The sequence below is a fragment of the Narcine bancroftii genome, chromosome 2 (genome assembly GCF_036971445.1).
Source record: "Narcine bancroftii isolate sNarBan1 chromosome 2, sNarBan1.hap1, whole genome shotgun sequence".
In the NCBI taxonomy this organism is placed as follows: Eukaryota; Metazoa; Chordata; class Chondrichthyes; order Torpediniformes; family Narcinidae; genus Narcine; species Narcine bancroftii.
In genome coordinates, this window is record NC_091470.1 from 143159083 (window position 1) to 143179140 (window position 20058).

Consider the following 20058-nt stretch of genomic DNA (forward strand, 5'->3'; position numbering starts at 1 on the left):
ACTCAAGAAATGCCAAGCTGAGTTCATGCAACTGGTCTTCAAGATTTTAGGAAGTATGTGGACAGGGTGGAGAGCCAGCACCTTTTCCCCCCAGGTTGCAATGGGCATTCGCAGAGGGCATCTGTTTAAAGTGAGTGGAGGAAAGTTTAGGGCAGATGTCATAGATACATTTTTACTCAGAGTATTGAGTACAGGGCATTCATTTGTTGCCTGTGGTGGTGGTGGTGGAGGCTGGTACAATAGGGACATTGTGAGAAAAATAGAGGGTTCTGGATGTGAGGGAGGGAAGGGTTAAATTGATCATGAAGTAGGTTCATATGGGTTAGCACAACATAGTGGGCTGAAGAGCCTGTACTACATTATAACCATCTGTGTTTCTTTAAATAAAATCCTGTTGAATGTAGGGTCTAAACTTGGGATGTAAATCTTTTCTTAGAGAATGCCAACCACATCTAAATCTTTTAAAGGACCTTTCGTTGAAACATTGACTCTTACCATCCATGGAGATTTGTCTCCGATTTGTGGTATCTGCAGCTTTTTATTTCAATATTTAATATTTTGTTATTTGCTCCAATTGATTCATGACCTTGTTAACATAGAATATGGAGATCGGTAACAAGGCCAGCAAATGATGGTGTACAAATCGAGCATCTGCCAAGGGACTCAGCAGGTCAGCCAGCCCTCTGTGGAGGGAAATGAAGAGTCGACGCCTCAAGACGACACCCAACGTCTGAAGCAGGTGGTGCCTAACGGTTCGGACTTTCTCCTGCGGCCTGTCTTATGCTCCTGATTTCAACATCTGTGGTCTCCTGTATCACCAACAATTCCCCTTACCCAATCCCCGAGAATGCGCGTCTCGTCATCCGAGGGAGGTTAAGATCAAGGTTGAGGGTTTGGAGGGTCAAAGATGGTTAAACAAAGTGTAGAGGTCAATATTCTTCATGCTCCTCAGGGTTGTCATTTACCCTCCTCTCACGTCTAACCTCTCCAAATGCAACGCTTCCACACTTGCCCTGGTTAACCTCCACTGCCATTTCTCCATCCAAGTTTACAATGAATCTATATCCTGCTGACCTCCCTCATTATCCACCGCTCTGCCAGATTACACCCAGATCACCAGTGCGCATCACCCAGAGGTTGAGCAGGAGTTGGCTTTCACCTTGATTACAGCCGTTGGGTCCCAGTTTGCTGCCGTTGGGGCACTGGTTGCACTTTGTGCCGCTGATGCCAGCCTTACAGGAGCACAGTCCCGACATCTGCTCACAGTCATCCCGAACCGCCCCAAAGGGCTCGCAGTTACACGCTGTGCAGGGAAGACAAGGAACAGCATGGGTCAGACTGCAGGAACAGTGGGGATATCACAGCCCACGACCAGAATATTGCATTCTCCTCCCTTTGGCTTGGTTAGAAATGATGGTCACATTTAAAACAACGCAGACTAAACCCCAACAAAGGCTACACTTTGAAAGGGCTGTGCTGAAAACAGAAATGCTTAGCATGTTTTAAATGGCGAGAGATTGGGGAATGTTCATGTTGGAACCTATCAAAGTTCCTGCTCTTATTTTCCAGTGAAGGCTTTGGATGGTGATCAGGAGAAGCATCTTTGTCCGGTCATTTCCTCCCTCAATTGGAATGCAGAGACTGGCTGAAATGTCCCAGCTGTTCCCCTGGCTGGGACATCTGAAACCCAGTCTGGAAAAAAGTCCAGAGGGTAACGAACTGCCTCCTCTGAGATTGCATGCTGAGCATTAGTGCCCTGCTGCAGTGTAAATGTATTTGTGGTATTCGTGCTGCAACAGCTACTGGCAACTATTTCTCACAGAGGTTCCCCATCATGATTTAAGATTCCTTTATTGTCTTATAATAGTACAGAACGTGTACTATTACATGAAATAGTCGCCATTAGTGTCGCCTGGCACTTCTTGCCATACGAGAGAAAGAGAATCTAAAGGGAGTCCCTTCAGAGTCACTGAGAGCCTGTAGATTCGCCTCCAGTTCTCCCGCAGCCTCTGCAGCCGCACAGACCCCTGTCTGATCCATCGGCCGCCCTAGCTCCAGATCCAAACTTCACATCCTCTTATCACTGCTTCAGGCAGAAGGTAAGAAGCCTGAGGTCTGGCACCACCTTACTTCTTCTCCAACAGCCATCAGACTCTTGAACCTCCCTGTACTCCCCTAAGACTATTCCAGGACCATCAAAAATCTCTCTGCGCAACTGGCATAGAATAATTTTTGTGCTACCTGTTAACTATGGAAAGTTATTTATTTCTCTTTCTTTTGTATCTATTTTCTTCTTTTGTTTTATCTTGCAAGTTGAATTGTTGTTGGTGTATTTAATGTTCCTGGAAGCTGCAGCACAGAGAACATTCAGTGCAACTGAAATATATTCACAGCAATAAACTCTTAATTCATTAGTTAACCAACTAACCAATTTATTCATTCATTCATTCATAAGACCAAAAGACATAGGAGCAGAAATAGATCATTCAGCCCATTGAGTCTGCCCCACCACCAATCATGCGCTGACCCATTTCCCCACTCAGCCCCACTGCCCCAGCCTTCTCCCCATAACCTTTGATGCCCTGGCTAATCAAGCATCTCCCAATTTCTTCCTTAAATACACCCAATGACCCGGCCTCCACAACCGCCTGTGGCAAAAAATTCCAATTCCTCTATATCTCTGTTCTAAGTGATAGCCTTCAATCCTGAAGTTAAGCTCTCTTGTCCTAGACATTCTCACCATGGGAAGTAACCTTTCCACATCTACTCTGTCCACTTCTTTCAACATTCAAAATGTTTCAATGAGATTTTCCCCTCATTGTCGTAAATACCAACGAGTACAGGCCAAGAGCCTTCAAACATTCCTTGTATGGTAACCCTTTCATTTCTGGAATAATCCTTGTGAACCTCCTATGAACCCTCTCACATTCTTTCTTTGTCAACACAATGTGCTGAGAGATGGTCCCACAATGTGACATGCAGTTTGGCTCCCGGACTTCCTTGATGGCCAGTCAGCCGATGTAGTTATTGATCCATTTGACAGACAAGCATCAGGAACAGAAAAACCACCCAATCATTGCCCCCTCTGCTGGATCCTACAATCCAGTAAGAAAGGCCTTATTGTTCCACTTACGAGTACATCCACTCTTCTCATCTGTGACAATGCCTCGGAAGTTCCAGAACCCGGGCTCACAACGGTCACATTTCAGACCTCCCACGCCAGGTTTGCAGGAGCACTGACCACTGCTGGGGCTGCAGGTTTTACTGTACGATCCATATCTATTACACTCACAGGTGCCTGGAAGGGATAAATCAACAAATGTTTTCATCTGCTGCCTGCATAAGCAATGCTGAATCTTGATTTACTTAAGATTACATTTTTAACCATAAAAACTTCAGAAAGTTGGGGAAAAAGTAAACACCACCAATACAAGAGAGTGGAGTGATTTTAAATACATAGCTGGAATAAGTAGAAACAGATTGAGAAATCAGTTGGGGAAACTTGCCGATTGGTAAATAATGGTCAACATTTTTTGAAGGTACCTTGTAATTTACCACACACATACATTCCACTTGAAGTAAACACTCCAACAAAACCAGTTAAAGCATTTGGAATGAGTGGGTGCACCATCACTGTGCAGTCCCTCCCATGTAAAAGTCGACTACTTACCCTTTTTTGTCGCTTGTGTTCTGTCTGACCTGTGTAAAAGTTGACCCCCCCCCCCCCCGATTTGTGGCCCTGACCACTTGCTCATCCAAGCCCCCATTACCCCAACTGCGAACCCTTGCCTTGGTCATCCGCCCAGAGCCCCTGACATCCTGACTGCCCACCCATTCGAGCTCCCAACGCCCCAACCATGAACCCTCGTGTCAGCAGCCCACCCACCTGACCAGCCAGACTTAGACTCTCTCCTAGACTCCCATCCAAGCTCCCGACACCCGGAACGTGGACTTACCACCCCGGTTCCAGCCATCTGAACTCCCGATGCCTTGGAAAAGCACAGGTACTTACCACAGTAAAAAATATGACCAATTTAAAAGTCGACCTTCCCCCCTCAAATTTGTCCCAAAACATTGGTCAGAACAACATGACTACTGCACAAGAATTGTATATACGATATCGTCAGTAAAAACCATGAAATGCTGGAGGAACTCAGCAGGTCTTGCAGCGTCTATACCAGGTAAAGACAGATCACTGGCACTTCAGGCCTGAGCCCTTCCTCAAGGCATATCATTTTATTTTTAATTTAGACATACAGCATGGTAACAGGCCCTTCCAGCCCACGAGCCTGTGACCCAAATACCCCAAATAATCTACAACCCTGAATGTTATGGCATAGAGATTACTTAAGGTGGTATGTGAGTGGAAAGAAAAAGAGAACCACTGCTCTGGAGTATTGTTTTGACCTGAAGAAGGCAGCATGTAGCCGATTCACCATGGATGGCCAATCATAGTGGGGTAAAGGGAGAAGGAACATCAGTCAATGTTCATTGGAGCTTGAGTGGTCATTTCTACATTGCAGTTCTGGAGGGGATTAATGATGTGGATGAGCAATTTAAAATTTAAATTTAGATATACAGCCCAGTAACAGGCCCTTCTGACCCACAAGCCCATGCCATGCAATTACACCCAATTGAACTACAACCCCATGTACATTTTGGAGAAAACCAAAGTCCTCAGGGAAAACCCACGCTGACACGGGCAGAACGTACAAACTCCTTACAGACAGGACGGGATTTGAACCCCGATCCCGATCGCTGGCACTGAGAAAGCATTACGCGAACTGTGATTTTGCTTTGGAGAGTGCAGAACCTGGGGGTCAAGTCTCACGGTGAGGGGTCAGCCATGCAGATCAAGAGGAGGAAGAACTTCCTTATTCCTAGTTTCTGGATCTTCGGGAGACTGTGCACGCTCGATCATTCAACACATTCACATTCAAGGTTGCAGTCTGACGGATTTTTGGATAAGGAAAATATAAATCAGGGTGCTGGCTGAAAAGCTGACTACCAATAATCTTACTGAATGATGAAGCCCTAATTCTTTATTGTTTCCAAACCTTACTGGAACCCTACACACCAGAAACAATCCACCAAGAACACACTTTCCACTCTTATTTGGAACAGCCAATGTTCAGGAGGAATTCAGGATATTGCGATTGTGAGAAACTTCTCAGTAGGATTACAGGTGATCTTTTGTGTGGTAATCCCTTGACAGTACAGATAGTGAAAAGGGTGAAAATCAAGAGTAGGCAGACGCTGTGATTACAGTAAAAACACACTGAGTGCCAGTCTTTTGGTGTCCATAGGAGACAAAGATACATTGCCAATGTTTGACCCTGAGCCCCTTCCTCACAGAGTAATCAGAATAGATAACAGAGGCTTCATTGAGTTTGTAGACAAAGGGGTTAAAAATCCCAATCATCACAGTCCTGCGTTAAAGAAGAAAGAATGGAACCATTAGCTCTGCCAAGGTAGGGCCTTGTCATGGGCGTGAGATTATCAGCAGATCTTAAGAGGGATAGATGCTTGGGTTAGAGGAGGGAGGAGGAGATGGTTAGTTACACCACAAGCTGAGAGTTATCTGAGGTCAGCGGACCCCATGTGGCTCAGCCTTGGAGTCTGACAGTCCTGTCCACCAGCCACTGAGTAGCTGATGGGAAACTGTGATTCTCTTTGGTCTTGTTCAACCTCTTCATCAGAGCAAGCTGGGCTCCTGGCTGCCAAAATTCTTGGCTCCTTACAGCACCCAAGAACCAGGTTCAATCCTGACCTCTCGCGCTGTCAGGGTGGAGTTTGCGCACTTTATCTGTGACTGTGTGGGCTTCCTCCAGGTGCTATGGTTTCCTTCCACATCCCAAAGATGTACAGCTTGGTAGGTTAATGGCCCACTGTAAATTGACCCACCCCCCTGTGGGGGGTGGGGGGGGGTGTTGATGGGAATGTGGGGAGAACAAAAGAAGATGGGATTAATGTGGGATTGGTGTAATTGGGTGGATAATGGTTGGCACAGATTTGATGGGCAGAAGGGCCTGTTCCTATACTGACCATGACAACTCAAAAACTGATGTGGTCACCCCAAAATTTCCTGCCTTATTTCATCTCTGACAGTGACAATGATCCAGATTTCAAGTTCAACTGCCCCTCCCTCTCTCTCAACCTCACTGAAGCCCCTGAGAATGGGCTTCACACATTTTAAGGCTTTAACATTTGGGTGTGAACCGTAATAGGAAGCCACCATAAAACAATATGGCTTCTTTGCTTCAAGGTGCTTCAATGAGAGATTGTTGTGGATTGTGAATCGGAGTGAGGGGGGGTGGGGTTTGGACCGATATCTTTGAACCACAGCCTCAACAGTATCCTTTTGTGCCATCTGAGGTCATCTGGTTGGTACAAAATCCAGTTGTTTTAACAAAAGAAACCGACTTACTTGGACATCCTGCAAAGCCGACTCCCTGAGCAGCCGTAACATTGTCACGGCAACACCCGTAGACCGATCTGCTGCAATGCAACTCTGGAACCGACGAGGGGCTGGCATCTGCAAGAAGGAAAGCAGGTCCGAATGAATACGTGTTGCACACAGGTCTGGCAGAAATGGAAGAATGGAGTTATATCACACAGTACAGAAACAGGCCCTTCAGCCCAGCAGGTCCTGCTAACCATCACACCCACCTATGCTAATCCTGTTGACCTGCATAAGTCCACACCTTCTATGCATTATAAACACCATGAGGACTCCCCATTGCTTCAGGCAGCTCACTGCAGACTGCAATCACTGCCTGGATGAATAAAGAATCCCCTTCTACTCCTCAACCTTGCATATTCACATCTTTGTCTTAGATAACACCATCCCAGAAAAAAATATTCTTTCTGTCGACCCTCACAATTCTGTTTTGCGTTCTGGAGGGAGCCTTGGGCTTGGGGAAGGGATATGGAGAGCAGGGAGCCGCAGGGGAGAGGAGGAAAACCAGAGGTTGCTGGATGGAGAGGGAGGAGTGGGGGTGATGAGTAGGAGGGTGTGGAGTGGGAGGGAGGTGTGGAAGGGAGGAGAGAGGCAGTGAAGGGAGTGGGAGGGAGGAGTGCAGGGGATTGGGAGGGAGGGGAGTGGGAGAAAGGAGTGAGGGGTGAGGAGTGGAAGGAAATAGGAGGGGAGTGGGAGAAAGGAACGGGGGTGAGGAGTGGAAGGAAGTAAGAGGGAAGGCAAGAGGGAGGGGAGTGAGAGGGAGGACAGAGACAGGGGTGGAAGGGAGGGTAATGGGAGGAAGGGACAATAGACAGTGGGTGCTGGAGTAGGCAGCACCGCCATTTTTCAGATCATGGCTGAGTAGGAGGAGGGGAGTGGAGTGAGGAGGGTGGGGGGAGGGGAGTGGGGGAGAGGAGTTGGGGTGAAGGGAGTGGGAGGGGTCGAGGGGAGTAGAGGGCAGGAGGAGAGTGTGGGAGGGGACTGTGGGGTGAGGAGTGGGAAGGAGAGGAAGTAGGTTCCAACTTCATGCTTCACATTTCCTAACAGACGCACAAATGCCGGTAAATGTTTGATGCAGAAATGTGTTAATTGCAAGCATCTTGTAGAAGAAATGCCTGTGGTGCATTCCCTCATGCTCACACTGAACACACAGTTGTATTATTAGTGGTAAAGAAAACTCTCTTGTGAAATAGACAATCTGACATTCTGGCAGAGTACACAAGGTGCGTTATGTGCTGGGAATGCTTTAACCAGCCAAAATGCAGTTGATGAAGTAATTTCCTATCAATTAACCTTGGTAGGTCCTTCTACACATTGAATGCACATTATTTATATGTAATTATTCTCTTCTCACTGATTTTTTTTCTGGAGAAGTTATCTCGTATTTATTGGTAGATGTCGTAGTTCTTTCATTCAAAATCAACGTTGCTGTTTAAGAGACTGCCGTCTAAACTGTTATTGGCCAGCACTACGCTGTTAAAGAAACTCTGTAAATAACACTTCCCCCTGTTTATTTAATGTATTCACTGGAAGAATTATTTTGAGGACTTGCTCAGAGTTTGCACCGTTTTCAACTCTGGGCTTCGGTTGAGACAGGCAATTTTATTTATTTCTAAGCATGTAAAAACAACTTGCGAAGAACAGCATTTGATCCTAGTCATCTGCAGCCCACACTGCATCTGGATCCAGAACCACATTCCAAACCAGCTGCCTGCCACAGGCTGACTGAAGCAAAGGCAGGCAATTAACAAGCTGTGCTTTCCACCCACAGATCCCGCTGCCAACTCACAGGAGCAGATCGCAGGCCATGTCTTCCAACACTCAAGGTTCCGCGTTATGCCGTGTACACAAATACTGATCATAAAACATATTTCCTGTGTAAGCTCACACACAGAGGGGCCACTAGACCAGAGTCCCCACCCCCCTCCAATCGAGAAAGAGCAGCAGTGTCTGTGGATCCTGCCACCTCCTCCGTGCCACCCTCTCCTGCGCCCCAGTAACCTCTGCAGCTGCACGGCCTCCGTCTGTTCCAGCCGTGACCCCAAACCCCAAGCTCCTGAGTCTCCATCTTCGGCCCTTCGGGAGCCATCAACATCCTCATGGATCCTAGTCCTGATCCCTGGTTCCCACAAGCCAGTCTCCAGCAGCCCACAACCTGGTACGGATCCCTTGCTGGTCGGCTGGTGTGTTCTCCTACCCGGTGGGGTCCTCTTCCAGGTTTCTCCCTGCTCGCCAGGAGGCTCGGGGAGGATGGACATGAAAAATATGTCCATTCAGATCCCTTTTAAATCTTTCCTCTCTCAACTCGACTCAATGCCTTCCAGTTTTCGATCCCCCTAAAGTGTGGGAAAAAGACGATGACTATTTCCCACTTTGACGCCCCTCTTGATTTTATAAACCTCTGGAAGGGACCCCTCGGCCTCTCAGCCTATCCAGCATCTTCTTATAATTCAGGCCTGCCTACCTCAGTAACAAGGCTGGCTGTCCCTGTGGAGGATGTCATTGGGATTTATAGTGGAGGTTGATAGGTTCTTCATTAGTAAGGGTGTCAAAAGTTGTGGGGAGAAGGCAGGAGAATGGGGTTGAAAGGGAAAAATACTTCTGCCATGATCTGAATGGTGGAATGGACTCGATGGGCCAAATGGCCTAATTCTGTACTATGTATTATGTCTGGCCAGGTTGTAAAAATGATTAATAAGGCATATACAATATTTATCAATAGAGTATAAAAGCCAGAAATTCATGCAGAAGGTTCATATACACTGGTGCAGTCTCAGGTGGAGTATTGTGTTTGGTTCTGGTTGCTTCATTTCTGGAGAGGTTTATGAGAGTGGCTCCAGGAATGAGGCCCTGGAGTTACATTGGAGAGTGGGACTGTTTTCTATGGAGAAGCTGAGGGCAGATCGGAGAGAAACAAGGAGGGAGGTCTGGCCAGAGTGGACGGTGGGAATCTGCTCCTGTTTTGGCAGAGAGGCTGAGTGCAAGATCATGGAGTTGAGAAGTAAGAGCAATGTGGAGAAAACCCTTTCTTCACCGATTGTAGTTGAATCGGGAATGCACTGCTTGCAGACATGGAGGCAGGTTTTGGATAACATCCAGTGAGGAAATGCTTGCAGGGTTGCAGAGAAGTGGTCGGGCAAGTGAAACTAACACTGACAAAGAGCTAGCACAAACCATTTGGGCTGAGTAGCCTCCTGTGCTGCATCCATAATTTTACAGTAGGTGAAACTGAACTGAGGAGGCAAACGTCCAAATGTTGATGTTAAAATTGATTTTGAACTCATTTTTTCTCTTTTGTTTCACATCTGATATTTCGCTAATTTACTCAAATAATTAATTGGTATAAAGAGGGTGTCACAATTGGCATCCCCTCAAACACCAAACCTTTTAACAACTCAATAAATCAAGCAGTTGTTTTTCCATATGTTTTCTAGTACTGGGTCTTCATTATGCCAGCAATGTCCTCACTGTAGCACCAGCAGCGTGTGGAGAGCTAAAAGGAAAACCTAGATGACAACGTCAACCTGGACTTACATGTCATTTAGACCTACAGCCTGGTAACAGGCCCTTCCAGCCCATGAGCCCAAATACACCCAGTACGTTTTTGAAGAGTGGGAGCACCCGGAGGAAACCCACACAGACATGGGGAGAACTTACAAACTCCTTACAGACAGTGTGGGATTCGTACCCTGTTCACTGGCGCTGCAATGGCGTTGCACTAACCGCTATGCCAACAATGGCGCAGTGGTTTCTGACTCCACTCAGAGAGTGGTGGGTGTGTGGAACAAGCTGTCAGCTTAAAGCGGGCTCAATTTTAACATTTAAGAAAAAATGGATGGGAGAGGTATGGAGGGCTACAGACTGGGTGCAGGTCAGTGAGGATAGTTCGGCACAGACTAGAAGGGCCAAAAGGCCTGTTTTCTGTGCTGTTCTGTGTTCTAAGGGAGGTGTTCAACCATGCCGAACTGCTAAGAGGTGTAGTTCTTTGTTGAGGACGTCCCAGCACTCGGGGATCCTGGATCTGAAAACATGATCATCACTTTGGCAGATGCTCCTTACTTTTCTCTCTAATGTTCCTTACCCCTCCCCCCACCACCACACACTCCACCTTTCCCGCTTTCTGTCCAGCCCCCTCTCCCCTCTGCCTCTCCCCAGCTTCCACCACCCCTGGATATAGGTGACATCTCCCCATTTTAGTCTCAGTTCACCAACCACTTTCTCCCACCTCACCTGCTGAGATCATCCCTGTCAGAGCGAAGAAAATTAAGAAAGTGTCGAGGACTCAAGTTTGCCACAGAGTTTGACAAGGTGGTAAATGTTAATATTATTCCTCTCTCTGACTGGAAGTTTAACATCTTCTCAAGGGACCATTACAATGGAAGTTCTGATGACAAATGACCATAAGTTAAAGGAGCAGAAAGAGGCTGTTCAGCCCATCAATTCTGCTCTGCCATTCCATCATGAGCTGATCCATTCTCCCACTCAGCCCCACTCTTCCCACAACCTTTGATACCCTGACTATTCAGATACCTATTAATCTCTGCCTTAAATACACCCAATGCCCAAATTTCAGAGGTTAAAGAAATCTCTCTGGATCGGTTTTAAATGGGCACCCTTCAATCCTAAAGTTGTGCCCTCTTGTCCTAGATTCCCCAACCATGGGAAACAACTTTTCCACATCTACTCTATCCAGTAGAAATGCTTCTACAAAGTTTCCCCTTCATTCTTCTGAACTCCAAGGAGCACAGTCCAAGAGCCGACAAACGTTCCTCATACACTAATCCCTTCATTCACATCAAATTCCTCCATATCTCTGTTTTAAATGGGCTCCTTTCAATCTTGTGACTTATTGTCCTAATGTAGTTACTCTGGACCCACACACACAGGATGGAACATCTGCATGGATGCATTTCACCACACAAGGACACCTACAAGGACACTGACAACTTCATTTGATACACAAAAATATACTGGTGAAAAGGTGTATTTGCAAGAGGTAGCACAGATGTGTCCCAGTAGGAAGCTCAAGGATCAGCTTCAGCTAAATTTTTTATTTAATTTAGAGATACAGTATAGTAATTGGCCTGTGCCACCCAAATACAGGCACGTGACCAATTAACATATAAACCACATACGTCTTGGAATGAGGGAAGAAGCCAGAGCACCTGGAGGAAACCCATGTGGCCATGGGGAGAGCATGCAAACTCCTTGCAGACAGTGGGGGATTCGAACCTGGGTTGCTGGCACTGTTACAGCGTTGCACTACCTGCTACGCTGACCGTGCCGCCCTGTGGATGTTGGCTGGAATGGTAGAAATGAAAGGGTGGTGAGCAGATTGTGACTCCGTGGTAACAGATGGCCACGTTACATGGACAAAGGGCTTTACTGGACAGATAATGACTGGAGCACACTAGGATTCGTCTCTGGTGATTATTAGCATGTTAAATTACTTATCAACTGTCACTGCATTATTGTGCAGCATTGCAAATGAACATGAGTAGAGATCAGGAAGGATTTTAATAGAATGGTATAAAGTTTGATGTGATTGAAGGTTAATTAAAATATGGCAGATTGGTGAGAGTGTGAGTGCATGTCTGCATGCAATCAGAGCTTTAGGGACTCAGTGGGTCAGGCAGCATCCATGGAGAGAAATGCTCAGTCAGTGTTTTGGGTTGGATTCCTTTTACAAATTGCAATAAAGAGTTCCCTACCCAACTGTCCATTTCTCTCCGTACACACTGTCTGACTCACTGAGTCCCTCCAGCAGCTCACTGTTTGTTCATGTTCCAACACTGGCATTTCCTGTGTTTCTCGTGTGTGTGCACATTTGTGTAGGCGCGCGCATGTATTTACTTGTACGTGTGTTTGCATGAGTGTGTGCATGGGTGCATGTTTGTGCACGTGTGAGTGCATGCGTATTTGCGCGTGTGTATTGGTGTGTGCGAATATGTTTGTGCACTCGAGCACGGAGCACAGATGAAGAACTTACTTTTGCAGGGACTGAGCATAATAATGTGCAGGTCCTTTTGAATCATACATCGCATCAACTTCAGACCACACTCATTGTCGTAGGTTACCCCATCTGACCCACAGACCTAGAAAGAGAGAGGAGAAAAGCAGTAGATTTTTAAAGGAAAATACTCATCACCACATTGGGTAACTGACATCTCATCAGTCTCAGTGCTTTTTAAGAACAAAACACTGAATGGGAACAAACTGCAGGAGGAAAAGGATGCCTGTTTGTCTCACAAACGGCAATGTGCTAAACAGCGAACTGCCTCATTAAACGTACTTAAGACTCAAATAAAGAGATTTTATTAAAATAGAGGAACGAAGAATTGATAGAGCTGAAACCATGGCCAAATCAGCCAGGACAGAGCAGGTTCGATGGGCTGAGTGGCCTACTCTAGTTCTTATTTTTTATCTTATGAACGCGACCATCCAGAATCATCTAACACCCTCTCCAATTCTGACCAGGAACTAAGTTTAAAAAAAACTATTCTCCTCTTATTTTGTAACTTGACATCTGCACACAGTGCCTCTGAGCCCAGGGACAAGTGACCTATCTCTGACCTCTACTAATAGCTCATGAACTCCGTCATTAAAATACCCCCAAAGGGGTCTTGATCCTTGCACCTGCTCAGACCTCCACCTTGTAGTCGAGATGGAATTAATCCCCATGGACGCGCTGAAGCCACGCGGGACGTGCCCCGTGTGCACTTATCAACAAGTGAATCCTAGTCAACACCAACACGGAAGGCCATTCGGCCCATTTTTGCCAGTGTTGGTAGCAGCTCCCTTTCCTGATCCCATCTTCTAACACTGGGGCCAGCTCAAATGCACATCCACGGACTGATTAAATGTAACAGTTGTGTCTGACTCCACTTTCCTTAATGTAGAAAATACCAGCATCAACCCTGGGTGGGAAGTTTTCCCTTCCCTCCCTTCTAATCCAGTCACTAGTATTTTTAATTTAAAAAATAAACTATTCATAATTTAAAAATGTTGAAAAAAGGAACCTCTTTGCTCACCATTGCTGCTCATGAGACCCCCCCTTCTTCTGTTGATAGAAGGGGGTTTGCCACCGGACTCGGCCCGTTCCAAAAGCAGAAGGACTCCAGACAGCGCTGCACCAAACCCTGCTAATCCTGACTTCCGAACCCAGAGCTCAGGGAAGCAACCTTCAATTGTTATCGCTATCCCAGCCCCTCCTGATTTGATCAACCTCAGTTGAGTGTCTGCTTCCGTCTCCTGCTCTGGATAAGCCAACCCAACATCCAATCTTCCATGATGAGCCCCTGCAGCATCTCCTTCATCAAAGTTCCTGAGGTTAGGAATTCTTCAGACCCACAGATGACAGTGTGTTCCCCGGACCCTGACTCTTCAATTAAAATTCCAATCGAATTGTGCTTCTATCGCGCAAGAAAAACAGTCCCGGCCCCAGTGGCCTGGCTCGAGATGAGGAACCCACACAGGCTGCAGGCTGTTGGTGACCTGCGGTCAAAGGATTCACACCAGGCTGTGGACTGAAGGGTACCAGGTATCATAACCAGGATGCGAGAGGTGCCAAGGTTGGGAGGGGGAGTCCCAAGGGGGCTTGGGTGTTGAAGGCTTCCTGATTGTGTCGGAAGTTTTGATCTGAAGCTCAGGTTGCCGATGGTTTGGACTGAAGTCTGTGCAGCTTGAGAGAAGGCTGGAGATGAATCCATGGACGCTCTGTGACTCTGGGGGTGGGGGGCTCTCTTTTGCTTCTCTTTCTCTGACTGTAAGGGACACCGGGCAATTTCTGCTGTTGGCAGATCTTTATCTAATCCAATTCATGTAAGGTTACACCTGTTTTATTACATGATAATTTAAAAAAAATCTTGAATCAATTAACATTTGACCTCTCAACTCTATTTCAGGCAATCGGCTGCCCAATTATACATGCTGTGAGATCCAGGCAGATGGGCATGTGGTCCTCTCCTCTGTTGAACTCATCTAACAAATCATTACTGTCTCAAGAAATGTATCCTGATGTTGGAGTGCCCAGCCGCACTGCGGGAGGGTCTTCACCAGTTGCGCCGCTTCCCTGGGGAGGGTGGAATAGTGGTGGATCAGACCAGTTGGACTGACGACACCGTGAAGGGGTGGGACGGGGGACACGATGCAATTCCTGGACTGGACAAGCTCATCGGTCAGAGGTGAGGGAGGGGGGGAGGGGGAGCGTTACTACAGTCTGCACAGGAAGTGCTTAATAATAATCAAATCATGGGAGCTGCAGGACTGACCACTGCAGAGAACCTCGGGAGGATGCCGACAAGGGGCCATTAATAAAGAGAAGATTTACTGAAGGGAAACAAATTCAGCAGAAGTCAATTTAAATAAGAGTAACACACTGCTGCTGTTCGTCATTAATATCTCCAGTCTCAGCAGAGCTCAAAGTAGAAACTAGGTTAGCAACAACATGTTTATTTACTCAGAATTAATTTCTGCTCCTGTCTCAGAAAAGCCTCCCCATTTTACTTCAGTCACCATCTCAGTCACACTAGTCTGGCTGATCCCAGCACCACTTTGTTCTCTCTCTCTCTCTCTCAAGCCCAGAGTTATCGAGCTCAGAAGCATGCCATTCGGCCCATTTTGTCCATGCTGACCTCCTTATCCAGCTTAAATACTTTCCAACCCAACCTGCACAAAAAGAGTGTCCAAATGATCATGTATTTTTCTTGCATGAGGATCGTTGTCAATAGTCAATATCTATTGTGCATTTATGTTCTTAAGTTTTACTATTATAATTTTCTCATATGTGGCTGCAGCAAGCAGGAATGTTGGTTCATCTGTACATTGAATGTGTATATATGACAATAAACTTATTACTTTATCACTCCAGAGGGAGCAAGTTCCAGATCCTCACCTCCCTCCCTCTGGCTAAAAAAAATCTATTCATCTGCAGATTTATTGATGATAAACGCACAGAGATGCTGGAGGAGCTCAGCCGGTCCCGCAGGATCCAGAGGAGTTAAAGATATATTACCGACGGTTCTGACCCGTGTCCTTCCTTGAGGAATAAGCAAAGTACAGGAAGGTGTCAGAAATTAACGGTTGAGTTCCTCCAGCATTTCTGTGTGTTTTTACTACAATCAGACTTTTGTGTTTAGATTTAAATTAGATTTAGATTTCAGGTTTATTGTCAGAGTACATAAGCGCCATCACATACAACCCTGAGATTCTTTTTTCCTGCGGGCCAGGCAGAATTACCATTTACTGGTCGTGCAAATAAAACCTGTACTCCATGTACACATGTAAACAAATAAAGAACTGGCTGTACAATACAGAGAGAATTTAAAATAAAAATCACTACTGTACACAAGTAAGAGTCCTTCTCTCACTCCTTATTGAGAAGATGAACTAGTGGTATAACTAGGCCTGAGCTCTCATCTCCCCTCACACCCAGCCAGAGAAACATTTCTGATCAGCACGTCACTAAACTGAGGAAGTTCAATGAAGAGTAATCCTTCCTTTGTTAATAGGAGAACGGCTTTGGCCAAATCAAAAACATTTTAAACACAAACCTTTTCTTTGATTTCTAAAGCAGTGTAGCCTGAAGGATTATTTTACAGGCAGTAGCTATAATTTATAAGCACAGGAACACGGCAATGAATCATCATCAATCATCAGTTTGTATTTGTTTTTACAAAGAGCAAGGAGAAACAAATCAGTTTCACACCAGGTTTTGCCTTAATTTACGGAGATGCTTGTAGCAGGCCAGCACAAACAGAAGGTGATTACTCACAGGAGACAAAGGGACACCTTGGCACGAGATTCCACAATCGCACGGTCCATCTTCTGAGTCTTCATCCCACATCCCTCCGTATTTTCGGCATTTCTCCTGCTCACACTCATTATTGTCACCTGAGCCAGACCCTCCCGACCCACATTCTGCTGCAAGAAGGAGACAAAGAGGAACGGGATTGAGATGGGAATACTGGTTCGGACACTAACGGGGCAATTATAGCCCCACCCACCAAGCAGGGCTCGCCTGAGGTCACGCTTAAAACTGGCGCCACAAACTGCAGGTGCTGTTAATCCAAACACAAAATGGGAAATACTGGAAACTCTCAGCATCTGAAGGGAGTTAATGTCTCAGGTGAAGGACCTTTCATCAGAACTGGGAAAATGAAAAGGCAACCCTGTTCTAAGTTGCAGAGAAGATGGGGGTGGGGGGGGGGGGGGAAGGGGGCATGGTGAAGAGAAAGCCAGCATCTGTGGAGAAAGAAATAAGTTCCTGTTCTAAGTCAATGCTCCCTTCAGAAATACCGTATTTCTGATGACGTGAATGGGACCACCCCCAGATTTTCCACCTAAATGGAGGCTTCGAGCTATACCCTTTGTATAGGACAACCCCCTCAAAGTCTAGCACTGACCAGTGGAGTGATACTGTCACACACAACATTTTAATACCAAATGACCCTGTAAAGGTTTTAATTTTATTAGCATATTTTAAAATAAACCAATGCTGTAACAGGCCATTTGAAGCGTATACAGAGTCAACGACAGTTGGACTGGGTGGATGGACTCTGGTGGGGAGCGGTGAGACTTCTTTGGACACACGTGCAGGTTTGCCCCTTCAATGCACACGCATTCTCGCATTCTTTTCACTGTTGCCACTGAAGTCCTGACCGGGACACTTCAGTCAGAGCCAGTGGGATGGAGATAGGATACGGAGAGTGATGGAGAAGATGGCAGTGTTACTGAGACACCACTGTCAAGAGGCGGATTTCAGACCCGGCGAATAAGATGACCTGATTTTGAGGCGACAGTTTTTTAAGTTTTGAATTGTTGTATATGCTGGTATAAACGGTATATTATGATGAAAGGCCGTTGACCGAATTGTTAGCTATTTCTCTCTTCACTGATGTTGCCTCATTGTTGAGCATTTTTCTTTTTACATTTCAGATTTATAGCATCTGAAGTTTTTATTTTGCTTTACAAGAATATCTGTCCACCTCCGACTCCAGTGGATCAATAGAGACGATGAGCGCTGAGGTATATTATGAATAAACGTCAGTTGCAGAAGGTTTTGCTTTGAATTATGGCCATGTATGAACTGAATTTGAGAAGTATGTCAACAGCAGTACCATGTGGCAATAAAAATGGAAAGTCACTCCTTTACGAGACTGATAGAATCAAGTATCAATTGGACAGTTCATAAATGAGCAATTGGCTTGTGAAGTCCCCACACCTTCATGCTCTTAATGTCAAGTGGACCCTGTGACCAGCCCTCCTCGTTCTGCGACCTGGCCGAAGTTTCTAAACTCATTGCATTGGCCTTACCTCCGCTGACAACTTAATTTCACCACCAGGCATTGAGCCATGCTTGGAATTAATGAATCAATGCTCTCGATCCTCAGTTAGAACTTGTGTTCATTAAATATATATATATTTTTTTTCTTTGGCTTGGCTTTGCGGACGAAGATTTATGGAGGGGGTAAAAGTCCACGTCAGCTGCAAGCTCGTTTGTGGCTGACAAGTCCGATGCGGGACAGGCAGACACGGTTGCAGCGGCTGCAGGGGAAAAATGGTTGGTTGGGGTTGGGTGTTGGGTTTTTCCTCCTTTGCCTTTTGTCAGTGAGGTGGGCTCTGCGGTCTTCTTCAAAGGAGGTTGCTGCCCGCCAAACTGTGAGGCGCCAAGATGCACGGTTTGAGGCGATATCAGCCCACTGGCGGTGGTCAATGTGGCAGGCACCAAGAGATTTCTTTAGGCAGTCCTTGTACCTCTTCTTTGGTGCACCTCTGTCACGGTGGCCAGTGGAGAGCTCGCCATATAACACGATCTTGGGAAGGCGATGGTCCTCCATTCTGGAGACGTGACCCACCCAGCGCAGCTGGATCTTCAGCAGCGTGGACTCGATGCTGTCGACCTCTGCCATCTCGAGTACTTCGATGTTAGGGATGAAAGCGCTCCAATGGATGTTGAGGATGGAGCGGAGACAACGCTGGTGGAAGCGTTCTAGGAGCCGTAGGTGATGCCGGTAGAGGACCCATGATTCGGAGCCGAACAGGAGTGTGGGTATGACAACGGCTCTGTATACGCTTATCTTTGTGAGGTTTTTCAGTTGGTTGTTTTTCCAGACTCTTTTGTGTAGTCTTCCAAAGGCGCTATTTGCCTTGGCGAGTCTGTTGTCTATCTCATTGTCGATCCTTGCATCTGATGATATGGTGCAGCCGAGATAGGTAAACTGGTTGACCGTTTTGAGTTTTGTGTGCCCGATGGAGATGTGGGGGGGCTGGTAGTCATGGTGGGGAGCTGGCTGATGGAGGACCTCAGTTTTCTTCAGGCTGACTTCCAGGCCAAACACTTTGGCAGTTTCCGCAAAGCAGGACGTCAAGCGCTGAAGAGCTGGCTCTGAATGGGCAACTAAAGTGGCATCGTCTGCAAAGAGTAGTTCACAGACAAGTTTCTCTTGTGTCTTGGTGTGAGCTTGCAGGCGCCTCAGATTGAAGAGACTGCCATCCGTGCGGTACCGGATGTAAACAGCGTCTTCATTGTTGGGGTCTTTCATGGCTTGGTTCAGCATCATGCTGAAGAAGATTGAAAAGAGGGTTGGTGCGAGAACACTTCTCCATTAACAATGGCGTGAAGCAAGGCTGTGTGTTCATTAAATATTAACACATTGTGAATAGGATCATATTGTCTTTGTGGATTACTCATTATTCAATCAACCCAAACAACTCTGTATTTATCATGCACAGGTTCTCCTCGTGCAAACATTGGGATTTCATTCTAGACTTGAAAAATCAATGCACTTTGATTCAATGGCCAACACTCTTCATTGAATAACAATGGACAATTGAAAACCCTTTGCTTTTGCCACACAATACTTGACCAGGACAGGTTTAACACAAGAGTTTACCTTCAAACTTTGAATCTTCTCCAACCCTTCACAACACAAACAATCTAATGCAGACACTTCAGTTTAAATTTAATCTGTATTCCTCGTGTTATTTCATTTGTAATTATCGTGGAGGTGATTTGTGGAGTCACTGAGTAGATACAAACTCTTACTGTTCATTTAACTGTGAGGATACCAGACAGCTCCCACTTGCTATGTAGCCATGGCTAAGAATTTCACAGCACTCTGTTAATCATAGGCTTACTGGTTCGTGAGTATTACAAAGTAGAAGAGATTATACAACTTGGAAAGAGCAGTGAATTAGGACATTTGAGCGTTTCTGTGTTTAATGCATGGTTGATCAATGTTTTTTTGTGCTCGACTTCCTGTGCTCAGTCTATTAGTTTCTTGACACCAATCTATTAGTTTCTTGACAGAAATTGCAATAAATCTCTTGAAATATATTCACAGTCTCTGCTGGATGACTGAGCCCAGACCTGGTAGAATGTGGTTGGGGGACAACGTCCAGCCCCCCAAAGGTCCAGGTGATAAAAAAGGTCACAGAACGATCTTAGATTCCAGGATTCACCCACTCCAAGCCAATTGGAAAGGATCTCCAGTGCTCTGCAGTTTGATCAAACGCATTAACAGAGAGCAGAGGGCAATTGTTCATCACTTCTGCCCCTCCCTCTGTGACTGGGAATGCAGGGACTCACAGAGATGAGG

The 20058-nt window shown here is 46.1% G+C and overlaps 1 protein-coding gene across 7 annotated transcripts in view; it reads right to left on the minus strand.

Annotated features, from left to right (window-relative positions):
• agrn (agrin) overlaps positions 1-20058 on the minus strand; it is a 425017-nt gene that overhangs the window by 66573 nt on the left and 338386 nt on the right. For 4 of the 7 annotated variants that reach the window (XM_069918355.1, XM_069918352.1, XM_069918354.1 and 1 more), the window contains 5 exons: positions 16233-16381; positions 12450-12555; positions 6428-6535; positions 3134-3298; positions 1160-1303 (listed from right to left, as the gene is read on the minus strand). In XM_069918355.1, the coding sequence (XP_069774456.1) occupies positions 1160-1303; positions 3134-3298; positions 6428-6535; positions 12450-12555; positions 16233-16381 (672 nt within the window). The remainder of the gene's footprint in view (positions 1-1159; positions 1304-3133; positions 3299-6427; positions 6536-12449; positions 12556-16232; positions 16382-20058) is intronic. The other 3 variants (XM_069918353.1, XM_069918357.1, XM_069918358.1) reach the window with 1 other exon arrangement.